Source organism: Staurois parvus, unplaced genomic scaffold (assembly GCF_062004578.1).
Source record: "Staurois parvus isolate SC_StPar_1 unplaced genomic scaffold, SC_StPar_1.0 ptg000025l, whole genome shotgun sequence".
NCBI lineage: Eukaryota > Metazoa > Chordata > Amphibia > Anura > Ranidae > Staurois > Staurois parvus.
Genome location: NW_028317821.1, coordinates 16,097,314 through 16,110,832, shown reverse-complemented (window position 1 = coordinate 16,110,832; position 13,519 = coordinate 16,097,314). Strand labels below are relative to the sequence as shown.

The window sequence follows — 13,519 nt, the reverse complement described above, 5'->3', positions numbered from 1 at the left end:
ATCGACAATGGGGGTTCAGTATAACAGGGCTCATTAAGGGAAAACTGTTTGAAAGAATGAGAACTATGTTACTCAAAGCAGTCACTGTTATTTGATTGGAACTTTAAAAGCAACTACACAGCAATGAGTTGCTATGGACAACACCTCTACTTTTCTAAATAAATTGTCCACATTGTGTGAAACACCAGCCATTAGTTGTTAAATATTTTTTGGGAAAAGATAGACCACCCAATATGGATGAGCAGCTCCTAAATATCACATACCTGTCTAAATTCTGAAGTAAATGACCCTAAATAGGCCACAATACCAGCACTTAACAACATGTCTCCAACAATGTTCTGATATGTATCTCCCAGTTGTGTAGCTATGCTCCTCCACCGCTGTTTTTCTCCACCAAGTCCATTAATTAGCTTTTCTGCTCGGTCCAGCTTCAACCTTAAATAATTAACAAATACATTGTGAAAATGACTCTTACTGCATTATGAACACTTCTGTAACAGCATGGGTATTTTCTTCTTAATCGCGTTGCCGTACAAAGGTTTCTATCCAGCTGGTATTTTTGTACAAGAGCCAGTTGACAGGATAATTTACTGGAAATGATTAGGTTAGTATTTTCAGATTCAGCAAGTACTGTACATGTAGCTTAATTTATAGCCCGGATCTGGCTCTTTGGTTTTGTGCAATGAAATTTTCATAGTTACTGTGAAACAGTCTACAAAAATGTAACATTATAGTTTAAGTTTGATTTAAAAAAGAAAAAAAATCATATCTATCTATCTATCTATCTATCTATCTATCTATCTATCTATCTATCGATCTATGTAAATACACAATAATATCAAAAGTATTGGGATGCCTAGCTTTACAAGCACATGAACTTTAATGGCATCCCAGTCTTAGTCCACAGGGTTCAATATTTAGTTGGCCAACCTTTTGCAGTTATAACAGTTTCAACTCTTCTGGAAAAGCTGTCCACAAGGTTTAGGAGTGTGTCTATGGGAATGTTTGACCATTCTTCCAGAAGCGCATTTGTGAGGTCAGGCACTGATTTCGGACACGAAGGCCTAGCTGGCAGTCTGCTCTAATTCATCCCAAAGGTGTTCTGTCAGGTTGAGGTCAGGACTAAACTGTGCAGGCCAGTCAAGTTCCTCCACCCCAAATTCACTCATCCATGTCTTTATGGACCTTGCTTTGTGCACTGGTATGCAGTCCTGTTGGAATAGGAAAGGGATATCCCCAAACTGCTGCCACAAAGTTGGGAGCATTAAATTGTCCAAAATGTCTTGGTGTGCTGACACCTTCACTGGAACTAAGGGGCCAAGCCCAACCCCTGAGAAACATCTCCACACCATAACCCCGCCTCCACCAAACTTTCCACTTGGCACAATGCAGTCAGGCAAGTACCGTTCTCCTGGCAATCGTCAAATCCAGACACATCCATCAGGTTGCTAGACAGAGAAGTGTGATTCTTCACTCCAGAGAACACGTCTCCACTGCTCTAGAGTCCAGTGGTGGGATGCTTTACATCTCTGCATCTGACACTTTGCATTGCACGTGGTGATATAAGGCCATTCCATGAAGCTTTCTATGCACTGTTGTGCTAATCTGAAGGTTACACAAAGTTTGGAGGTCTTTAGCTATTGACTCTGCAGACAGTTGGCAAATTCTGCACACTGTGTGCCCTGTCATTTTATGTGACCTACCACTTCATGGTTAAGTTGCTGTTGTTCCTAGTTGCTTCCACTAACAGTTGACTGTAGAATATTTAGTAGCAAGGAAATTTCACAGACAGACTTATTGCACAGGTGGCAACCTATCACAGTACCAAGCTGGAATTCACTGAGCTAATTTCACAAATGTTTGTAGAAGCAGTCTGCATGCCTAGGTGCTTGATTTTATACGTTCCAATACATTTGGCAATATAGTGTGTGTTTATTTATTTATATATATATATATATATATATATATATCCCAGATATATGCCTGATGCCATCACAACAAAAGCTCATTGACACAGGCCCTTAAAAGTGTAAAAGCATGCAGGTGCCTCAGCCATGTTGATAACATTTTGTATGACCTTTGGGATTAAGCAGGTGCTTTAGGGGCAGGCCCAAGAACTTAAACAGATCCTGTAAAGCACCAGAATAGAGAAGAGGATAGTAACATTTCTGCACACGCTAGGGGGGCATAAAAATTCAAAAATTAAACCTCCCTCAAAAACCTGTTTCCATACTATACTCAAAACATTGTTCTTAAAGCTTGTGATCAATATTCATGGTTATACAGACTGATACCAAAATACAAAGAGACTTCCAAGCTTTTTTTACTAAAATCTACAAAAAAAACCAAAAACATTTTGGATTGGCAGATTTGAATCCTGCATGCAAAATTGCAGGAAAGGTATTTTAATAATTTGCATAATTTGAAATATTTAGCTGGGAGTAAAAATGGTAACTTCCAACACTTGGACATTCTTTGAACTGTTCACAAGAATACCCTTATATTGACAGATTACTGCAAGTGATCCTAATTCTGTACCACTTTTTCAAATAATATAAGAACTTGTTTATGCCTTTTGTCGAGGATGGCCATAGACAGGACACTATCTCATGGAGAGTGGTGAGAAATCTGCCCATTGTTTAATAACTTGGATGGATGCAAATAAAAAGGTATTGAAAGTGATGCAAACAGTGTTTGAGTTAGCTGATTTGCATGTTTTTATTGGGTAATATATGGACCAATGCTCATGAATTTAAGACTGGCCAATATTTGCTCATTTCTAAATGTTAGTAAGTCTCACATTACACTTTAAGAGTGTGGAAATATATACATTATATCCAGGCCTGTGTTTAGATGCTGTTGGCTATCTCATTAACTTAGAAACATTTTGTTTTAGGCCTGTTGCACACTGGAGTTATTTACTGATCTGAAATGAGATGCATTGTTGTCTATGGGACATCGCACACAACTGAGTAAAGATCAGTAATACAGTATTGAGTACAGAGCAGTAAAACAAAAATAGAAAATGTTTCTTTTTAATGCAGTAATTTACTTGTGTGTTTACTTGCTTAGGCCCTTTGCACACGGGCATCATATTTAATGATGTTTACTCAGGAACTTGTGACTCCCTTGTGCAAGGGGCCACAATACTGGCAATGAAGAAGAATTTTACTCATCTATACTCTTACACACCTGTACTCGTCTATACTCAGCATTACTCAGGTCTTAAACACAGTTTCTGGCCCCTTGCTCATGGGCATCACAAGTTCCTGAGTAAACATCAGTAAATTATGTCGCCCATGTGCAAGGGGCCTTAATGATGAAACCACTCAGATAAAAAGAATTCCTTTCTTGCATAAGAATCAAAAAGGTGTTTTATAACAGATAACACAGATTACAGATAAAAAAAAATTATACAGATTAAAAAAAGTATAGTAATGTTCTTGTAAAAAAATGTATTTGTGAGCAGCCCATATTAAATGGGGAAAAAAATGCGAACAGTGACCAGCAAAATGAAGAACAAAGCTGCATGTGGAAAAATTATATATCAATATGACATGCAAATATGTAGCAGAAAAACATAAATAACCTCATAAATATGTTGCAGAAAGTAAGGAACTCATAATCACCTACCAGAAGAACATAAAGTAAATAAATGGCAAGGGAACCCCACCAAAACATATACCAGACCCTTAGGTCTGCTATGGATTTTAAGGGGAACATCAAAATAAAAAAAAAAAGGCATGTGGTCCCCCCAAAATCTATACTAGACCCTTATCTAAGCTTGCAGACTAGCAGGCCAGGAAAGAGGGGAATGAGGAGCACCCCCCTCCTGAACCATACAAGGCCACATAACCTCAGCAAAGGGGACTCCCCCAAAAAGCACCTTGTTCCCATGTTGATGGGGACAAGGGCTTCTTCCCCACAACTATGGGCAGTGGTTGTGGGGGTCTGTGGGTGGGTAGGCTTATCGGAATCTGGAATTCTCTTTAACAAGGGGATTCCGCCCCCCCATAGTATTGGGTGCATACAGCGAGTCATTCGGCGAATGTCCTGTCACTTGGGACAGGTAAACATGGGGAAGGGTCACCCAGTGATGTCACTTGGTAACCCCACCCCCCATTTTTAACTGTCATTCGGCGAACAACAGAACATGGGACCAGTCGCGTTCGACGGACAGCTTTTTTTTTCATGCAAGTTGGCGTTCAGCGTGATTGATGTTGGATCTACTTTGGGGGACATTTTTTTTAAAGAGGGCTTTAAATAAAGGACTATCTTTGTTTTTTTTTACTTTGGACACATTTTTTTGGTGAATTATTAGGGGTATTATGTACCTCACACTCATAGGGTGGAGGCCGGTATCTGGGTCCTCTTTGTTAAAGGGGGCTTCCAGATTCTGATAAGTCCCTTGCTTGAAGACCCTATAAACCCTTTGGGGGGAGCCCCCATCCCCCAAGCACCCCCTCAAGTTGAGGGCATGTAGTCTAATATGGTTCAGGAGGGGGTCACTCCCTCACCCTCCCCTTTTCTGGCCTGCTGGGCTCTGTGCTCAGAAAAGGGTCTGGTATCGATTTTGGGTGGGTCCCCACACCATTTTTTTTTAAATCTTGGCATGGGATCCCCTCAAGATCCTTACCAGATCCGAAGGGGCACTTCTTTTGTTTACATTCTGCTGATAGTGGGAAATCCTGCTGACAGCAGATAAGTAATGGTTGTGAAGGATGCGGCTGCTGCCAGCTTCTTAACATCCAAGCTATTCCGAAACAAATTAACCAATTGCCAAAGATACAAAACAAATTAAGAAAACAAATAGAGTCCATTAACCACTTCACTTCCAGAAGGTTTTCTTCCCTTCCTGACCAGGTCATTTTTTGCTATTCAGCATTGCGCTATTTCAACTGGTAATTGCGTGGTCACGCAACGTTGTACCCAAACAAAATTTGTGTTATTTTTGCACACTAATAGAGCTTTCTTTTGGTTTTATTTGATTACTACTGGGTTTTGAATTTTTTTTGTGATATAAATGATAACCAAAAATCTTGAAAAAAATCTATATTTTCTACTTTCAGTGAAAAAAAATATCCAATAAACTCAGTTAGTCATAAATTCAGGCCAAAATGTATTCTTCTACATGTCTTTGGTGAAAAAAAATCTCAATATGTGTATATTAATTGTTTTGTGTGAAAGTTACAGTATATGTTTACCAACTATGGTTTATATATTGGAATTTTCGCAGCTTTTGCTTTATGACTGCCTATCACAGTACATAAAACCCCAAATTACCCCTTTTTTGAAAGTAGACACCCCAAGGAATTTTCTAAGAGGCATGTTGAGTCTATGGAAGATTTTATTTTTTACCACAAATTTTTGGAAAATGGCAATTTTTTTTTTACACAAAGTTGTCACCTAAATGATATATTGCTTAACCATGCCATGAGTATACGTGGCATAACACCCCAAAATACATTCTGCAACTTCTCCCGAGTATAGTGATATCACATATGAGAGACTTTTTGGCAGCCTAGCCACATACAGGCCTCCAAAATCTAATTGCCACCTCCAGGCTTTCAATGGGCATATTTCCTCATGTCATTTCCTCACTACCTATCACAGTTTTGGAGGCCCTAAAATGCCAGGATAGTACAAATCCCCCCCCTCCCAAATGACCACTTTTTCTTGTTCAAACATTTTATTAACAATAAACCATAAAGTTACAAACATTACATACAGGGAGACTTTGTTAGTGTACATTGGACAATGAGGTGGCAGTAGGACATAGAAAAAATGAATGAGGATCACATTACAGATGTCTATATAATTCTAGCTGAAACAGGTATATAAAAGTCGACTACAGATAACATCATTGTCCCAGCCAATGAGAGTATTGTCTCCCAGGTGCAAAAAAGAAATAGGGTGAAGTTTGGAGGGGGGTCAGACAGGGGTGAAAGATAGGGGAGGGAAAGGGAAACAGCAACGGTGACTTCATGAGCACTCAGCAAGTCTGCAGCAGACCTCAGGTGCTGCCTACAAAGGGCTACTGACAGCGTCCTTGGCTCGCGGTATACAAATCAAGGAAGAAGGAGTGATTCATCGAAGTTAGGCGGGAGGAAGTGCTCTACCCAGGGGCTCCATATGCGTAAAAATTTAGGAATCTTGTCTAGAATTGTGGCTTCCACCTTTGCATGTATCATGGCTTGTGTTATTCTGGTTTTGACGGCCGCAACACTTAGGGTGGGGGATTTCCAGGATTTCGCTATAACTTGTTTAGTTGCCGTCGTAACTTGCATGAGGAGCTTGAATTGTGAATTGGAAACTCCAGGGGGCACCGATTGAGTAAGGCTGTTGTTGGGTCAGGATGTAGAGTGATAGTGCTAAGTGTAGATATCATGGTGAAAATTTCATCCCAAAAGACTTGGGCCACTGGGCAGTTCCACCACATATGGTAGTGTGTTCCTAGGTCTGCGCAGCCTCTGAAACAGTTGGGAGAGTAATTAGGGGTAAATTTTGCGATTCTCGCTGGGACCAAGTACCAGCGGGTTAAAACTTTATAATTTGTTTCCAGTGCTACAATGTTCTGTGATGAAGATTTTGTGTTGGCCCAAATGTGATCCCAATCAGATAGGTCAAGTTTCTTGCCCAGATCCACTTCCCACTTATGGGTATACAAAGGGGGGGACGCGGTAATCGAAGTTGTGAAGAGTGAATATAAGCAAGAGATAAGCCCACGTCTGTGAGGGTCTTTGTAGCATGCTCGTTCGAAGAGAGACATGGCATCTGGCCGATTAGTTGTGGTAGCGTAGGGGGCGTAAAAGTGTTGTAGCTGCAAGTATCTGAATATCTCGGAAGCTGGGAGGTTATGCGTTTCCCGCAGCGAGGCAAAGGATTTAAACTTATTACTCTGTAGGAAATGATGCGTGCGGAGCAAATTAGCAGAGGACCAGGCTTTGAATAAAAGGGGTGTCTGCCAGGCTGGGGGAAAAGCTGGGTTTCGCAGGAACGAAAGCAAGGGATTATGTAGTGATTGAAGGGGATATCGGGTTTTCAGCCTGTCCCACATGGATAAAAAATGAGAAGTGATGGGGTTGGTTATAGAGCAGCGGTCTATTGGCCTCAACCAGAGTAAGTTAGCTGTAGATAAGGGGTCACATTCTATCGACTCTAGTGCCACCCATTCAAAGGTTGCATGATATTTAGGTAATTGGGCTAAATGCGCTGCTTGATAATATTTGCTGATGTCGGGTAAACCTAGACCACCATTGAGCTTAGAACGGTATAGGGTGGAGCGTGGTATACGAGGACGAGTTTTGCCCCATACATAGGAAAAAATGCAACACTGCAGTGTGCGGATGTAGTGAGGGGGGACTGGGACTGGGAGGACTCTAAATAGATATAGGATTTTTGGGAGGATTGACATTTTGATAACTGCTATTCTGCCTAGCCATGCGAGGGGTAGGGAAGACCATTTGGTCAAAAGGGCCGAAAGGTGGTTTAGCATCGGAAGATAGTTAGCTGCGTAAAGGTCTGATAACTTAGGGGTCAGTTTGATTCCCAAAAAAGGGATATGACACTGTGACCAAGGAAATGGTAAAATCTGCTTTAGATGTGTCAACTCTACCTGGGGGAGAGAGATGTTGAGTGCTGTTGATTTATGGGGGTTTATTACTAGTCCAGGCATCGAACCAAACGCTTCGAGAATCCGGAGTAGGGATGGGGAGGAGGTCAATGGAGATGTAAGAAAGAGCAAGACGTCATCCGCGAAGAGACATAGTTTATGATGCATGCCTCCTATCTCTAGTCCTCTGATATCCGGATTAGCTCTGATTAAGAGGGCAAGAGGCTCTATAGCCAGAGCAAAGAGCAAAGGGGACAGAGGGCAGCCCTGTCTCGTGCCCCTGGAGATTGGGAACTGAGCTGACCTATGCCCCAGATATCTAATTCTGGCCGAAGGCTCTCGATACAGCGAGAAGACCCAGGTTAAAAAATGTGGGCTGAAACCCCAACGGTGTAATATATATCTGAGGTAAGGCCATGAGACTGTATCGAACGCTTTCCAGATATCCAGGGACAGGAAGCAGGCTGGGATATTACGAGACCTGGCTAAATTAGCCAATAGAGATGCACGCCTAATATTATCCCCCACTTGCCTAGTTGGGATAAAGCCCACTTGGTCGTTATGTATTAGAGAGCCAATACACAGGTTAAGACGGGAAGAGAGGATTTTGGCTAACAGTTTGATGTCAATGTTGAGAAGAGAAATTGGCCTATAATTGGACCACTGCGTGTCATCAGAATTCGGCTTTGGGATCATTGATATGTTCGCTTGTACTGTTTCATGGTTGAAGGTTTGGCCAGACAGTAAGGCATTAAAAGCATTAGTGAGGATGGGTGTAAGGAGATGAGCAAATTTTTTATAATAAGTGGCTGAGAAGCCATCTGGTCCTGGGCGTTTACGTAGTTTCAGATTTTTAATAGCGTCTAAGGTTTCGGCTGGGGAGATGGGTCGCTCAAGTGCCACTAACTGGCACTCCGAAAGTTTCGGGAAGGAAATGGAAGTTAAAAGGGCCTCTGCTTGTGCGGGGTCAAAAGGTGTGGAAGAGGAGTAAAGCTGTGACAGGTGTTTATGGAAAGTCTGTAGAATGAGTTCTGGGTTGCTAGTGAGGTTGCCAGAAGAGGTGCGTATCCGGATAGGTTTAGTAAGTTGGTCAAGCCTGCGGAGTGAGAGGGCCAGGAATGTATTAGGTTTATTTGCCCTAGTGTAATATTTGTGCCTAGATCTGCGGAGTGAGAGTTCCGCTTGATCTGTGAGGATGAGATCTAGAGCCAATCTAGATCGCTCCAGGGCCTCACGGTTGGCAGGCGTGGGAGCCGCCTGGAAAGCTTGATGGGAGCAATTGTAGGCCTGTTCCAGGGAGAGACGTTGTTGTCTTTTGGATTTATTTAAGAAGGATGCTTTGCTAATGCAAAACCCTCGCAGTACCGGTTTATGTGCTTCCCATAACAGGAGAGGAGAAATATCAGGCGATTGGTTGAGAGAAAAATAGTCTTTAAGGGCTGCTTCAATTTCTAGACAGTGAGCTGGGTTTGCAAGCAAGTTATCATTAATAATCCAAGAGGGTTCAGCAGGAGATGGGGCTAGCGAGGTCATGGCCGTGAGTACGGCGCAATGGTCAGACCAGGGGATTGGAATTATTTCAGAAGTCAGGAGCCGGGAGGTAGAGGCGGTGGTAATGAAAATATGATCTATCCTGGAGAATGACTGGTGGGGATGAGAATAAAAGGTGTATTGGCGTTTAGCCGCAAATGACCACTTTTTGGAAAGTAGACACCCTAAGGAATTTGGTAAGAGGCATAGTGAGCATTTTTTACTTGTTTATTTTTTTTTTTTTTTCCAAAAAAAACGTTTATTGAAAAAGTGCATAATAATACAAAAGAAAAGCAAATGATGGTCATATACAACATTTGGCAGTGCATGTCAAGAGAAAGTAGGAATATTCTTACAAAGAACCACATAAGGAGCATGGATGTGCCAATCCACGACGGGGTAAGTCTGTAATACTCAGGCAGTCTAGTAGTGCGCATGGGAATGTTATCGCATCGGACCTTCTTAGTATGTAATTATCATTATAGCGCCGCAGAAGGAGGCAGGGTAGATGCAGCACAACCGTTGAGGATGAAGCTAGTGTTTTACTGGAGTGATGGTACCTGTAAGTAAGCTTAGATTGTCGTGAGGGTCGCTAATGTAAGCAAGGTAAATATGACAATGGCATGCCTAATGTTCTCTAAAGAAGAACCCAGTGGTTAACTGGGCGAGTAACAAGAAGGTAAGAAGAAAGAAAAGGAGAACAAGAAAAGATAGAAGATAAAAAAAAAAAAAAAAAAACCAACAAAAAAAACAAAAAAAACAAAACGGGGGGGGGGGGGGGGAAGGGGGGGGGAGCTGGGTTTGTATTGTCGTCAACACCAAGGGTCTTTTATGGGTGGATTTGAGCAAAAGTCTATTAACCGGGGCCGGTAGGTGGAGATGGAGCCCTGAAAGTGGGGAAGTCGCCTACCGTATGATCTAGAGTGTGGAGTAACATACAATGGAGATTAGTAATCAATCAGGCGTGTTGGTTGGACGGTTCATAAAGGACCGGTACGTAGAAGTAGTTTTAAAGTGATTCCAGCAGGCCCAAACATGGGAGAATTTAGTGGGGGAATCGAGTGCGGTCGCAATCAGTTCTTCCATTTCCGCAATTTTACCCACACGGATCAGCCAATCGCGTATGGAGGGAGGGCGGGTGGAGCCCCAAAGAGTGGGAAGACAGAGTCTGGCTGCGTTGACCATATGCATTGCTAAAGATTTGAGGTATTGTCCCCTGGGCAGAGAGGAGTGATGGAGAAGAAACTGCTCTGGAGAGAAAGCTAGGGACAAGGTGGTCACAGACACTACAAGCCGGTGGACCTCCTGCCAAAATGGTTGGATATTGGGACAAGACCACCAAATGTGGAGAAAGGATCCATCCGAGGTTCCACATCTCCAACAGCTGTTGGGGACGGAAGGATTAAAACGAGAGATTCTCGACGGAGTTCGGTACCATCTCGAAGCAATTTTATATCCATTTTCCTGCGTCGAGACATTGAGGGAGCATTTATGAGTATGCATAAATATTAGGTCCCAATCGGCGTCCAAAAAGCTGTTTCCCAAGTCTCTGTTCCAAGCACGGCAGGAGGGTAAAGAGTTATAATCCCTACTCTCAACAAGGAGAGGGTAAATCGCCGAAATCAAATGTTTGCGCGGTTCAGCTCTAGAGCATAGGGATTCAAAAGGAGTGAGGGGACGAGTCCAGTTATGGAACAGTTTGTGTGAGAGCAGGAAGTGTCTTATCTGCAGAAAGGCCCAAAAAGGAAAATCTCGACTATCTATGCTATCAAGCAGTTCGCGGAACGATATTACTTTTCCACCGCGGATAAAGTGTTTAACCAAGATCTGGTCATGTGGCCAATGCTCAGATAGGAATGACTTGTGCATGCCTGGGGGGAAGTCAGGATTGAGACGAATGGAGGTTAAGGAATTCGGTGACTCAGAGATAGATACCGTTTTACAGTTCAGGCGGAGAATATTTAAGCTGGGCCCCACTAAAGGGTGGGTGAGGAGCTCTTGAGGTGTATGCTTTGGCAGTAACCATGGAATCGATGTCAGGGGTGAGGGTGAGAAGGCATTTTCTAGGCAGACCCAGTCTTTAGAGGTAGAATGAACATGCCAGTCCACTATGCGTGTAAGGTGGCATGCCCAGTAGTACCGGTGAAGGTCAGGGAGCCCAATTCCACCTCTAAGTTTGGGGAGAGTCAGTTGAGAAAAAGCAATACGTGGACGCTTATGATTCCACAGGAATTGTGTGCAGAATTTTTTACAAGATGTAAAAAAAGCAGCAGGTATGTGGATTGGCAGCGTTTGAAAAAGATAGAGAAGGCGTGGGAGTATGTTCATTTTGATTATAGCTGCCCTTCCAAACCAAGAGAAACAAGGACGATGCCATTTGTGGAGGTCCTCTTGGAGAGAACGTAGAGCGGGAAGGAAGTTTTTTGCATAGAGGTCATCGAGGTTGCGGGTAAGTCGGACGCCGAGATATGGAAGGGAATCCTTTTCCCAACGAAACGGGAAATGAGCTTCACAGAAAGAGACGAGTTCTGGAGGCAGGGATATGTTAAGGGCAAAAGATTTGGAGAAGTTGATTTTAAAGTTTGACAAGAATCGAAAGAGGGCAAATTCCTTTAACAGATTAGGCAAAGTGGTGTGTGGATCAGCAAGGAAGAGAAGGATGTCGTCTGCGTAAGCAGCGAGCTTGTATTCCTTGTCCAATACCCTGATCCCTTTGATGTCAGAGTTCGAGCGGATTTTGCGCAATAGGGGCTCGAGGGATAGGACAAACAAGAGTGGGGAAAGGGGGCAACCCTGACGTGTTCCGTTTCCTAAGTTAAACGAGTCGGACAGATGTCCATTGACCCGGACTCGAGCGGTGGGGCCTGTGTACAGGGTCATGATGAAGTTGAGCATCTTCTCACCCAAACCCAGTGACACCAGAGACGCTTGCAGATAGTCCCATGCAATTCTATCAAAGGCCTTCCCTGCATCCAGGGAAAGGAAAAAACCAGAAGTGTTAGATTTGCACAACCAATGGTGAAGGTTAAGGGCCTTAATGGTATTGTCCCTTGCTTCCCTTCCCGGTATGAATCCAACCTGATCTAAATTGATCAAGGAGGGAAGCAGGGGGAGAAGTCTATTAGCCAGGATCTTCGCAAATAACTTAATGTCTACATTCAGCAGGGAGATGGGTCTGTAGTTGGATACCTGTGTGTTATCTTTATCACCCTTGGGGATAACCGTTATGTGGGCTTCCAAAAGACGATGTTGAGGCAGGGGGGATTTGGAGAAAGTATTAAACGCCAAAAGAAGGGGGGTACCTAAGATATCCAAGAAGGATTTATAATAGGCTGCGGAGAAGCCGTCGGGACCCGGACTCTTACCAGGTTTTGTCTGTTTCAAAGCACACTGCAGCTCATTCAGGGTCAGATCCGCTTCCAGAGAGTTGACCAAGTCTTCCGAGAGAGCCGACGGACCGTGGAGCTGGAGAAATTCAGAAATCAAAGAGGCCCTGGATTCGACAGTAAGCGGCGGTGGGCGTTCAGGAGGAAGGTTATATAAGGATCTATAAAAATGTTCAAAATGGGCAGCAATATCAGGATTAGATGTGGCCATGGTGCCATCGGGACCTCTAATTTTATGTACCGTCATACTGGATCGTTTTTCGCGGAGAGCTCTAGCTAGGAACTTTCCGCTCTTGTTAGCAAATTCATAGTATAGTTTTTGAGAGAGAATGAACCGTTTCTTAACCACCTTCCCCAATTCTGTAAGAAGCTGTGAACGTGTACACGTAAGTTCGGATAGGGTCGACGCAGCCAGAGACCGCTTATGTGCTCTCTCTAATGAATGGATCTTAGCTGTGAGGCGTCTCAAACGCTCTTGTCTATCTTTTTTACGCTTCGAAGCAGCTGCTATGAGGACGCCCCGAATGACACACTTATGAGCCTCCCACTGCGTGAGTGGGGAGGTATCAGGGGAGCAATTGAAGGAAAAGTATTCAACCAGATTGGTGCGGATCTCTTGTTCGATAGCAGTGTCAGCAAGAAGGGAGGCGTCTAGGCGCCAATATTTCGAGCGTGTGTAGGTATCTGGGAACCGTAAAGTCATGGTAATGGGATGGTGGTCGGAAAGAACCATCGGTTCTATAGAAGCGGCATGGAGTAGCGGGAGATCTGATTGTGACAGAAAAAGATAGTCTATCCTGGAGTACTTATTATGTGGTGCGGAATAAAATGTGTAATCTTTTACCGTGGGGTAGAGAGTTCTCCATGAATCGTGCAGTTGTAAGTGTTGTAATTGTATGTTTATTTGTTTGAGGGCCTTAAACGGTAAAAAGGAGCTTCCGGAGGAGGAGTCTAGCAGAGGATATAGTGGGACATTCAAATCACCCCCTAA

At 43.3% G+C, this 13,519-nt stretch overlaps 1 protein-coding gene across 1 annotated transcript in view; it reads right to left on the bottom strand.

Annotated features, from left to right (window-relative positions):
* Nucleotides 1–13,519, bottom strand: part of LOC149471958 (dynein axonemal heavy chain 3-like) — a 710,466-nt gene that overhangs the window by 307,755 nt on the left and 389,192 nt on the right. The window contains exon 17 of the mRNA XM_089652692.1: nucleotides 264–435. Within this exon, the coding sequence (XP_089508818.1) occupies nucleotides 264–435 (172 nt within the window). The remainder of the gene's footprint in view (nucleotides 1–263; nucleotides 436–13,519) is intronic.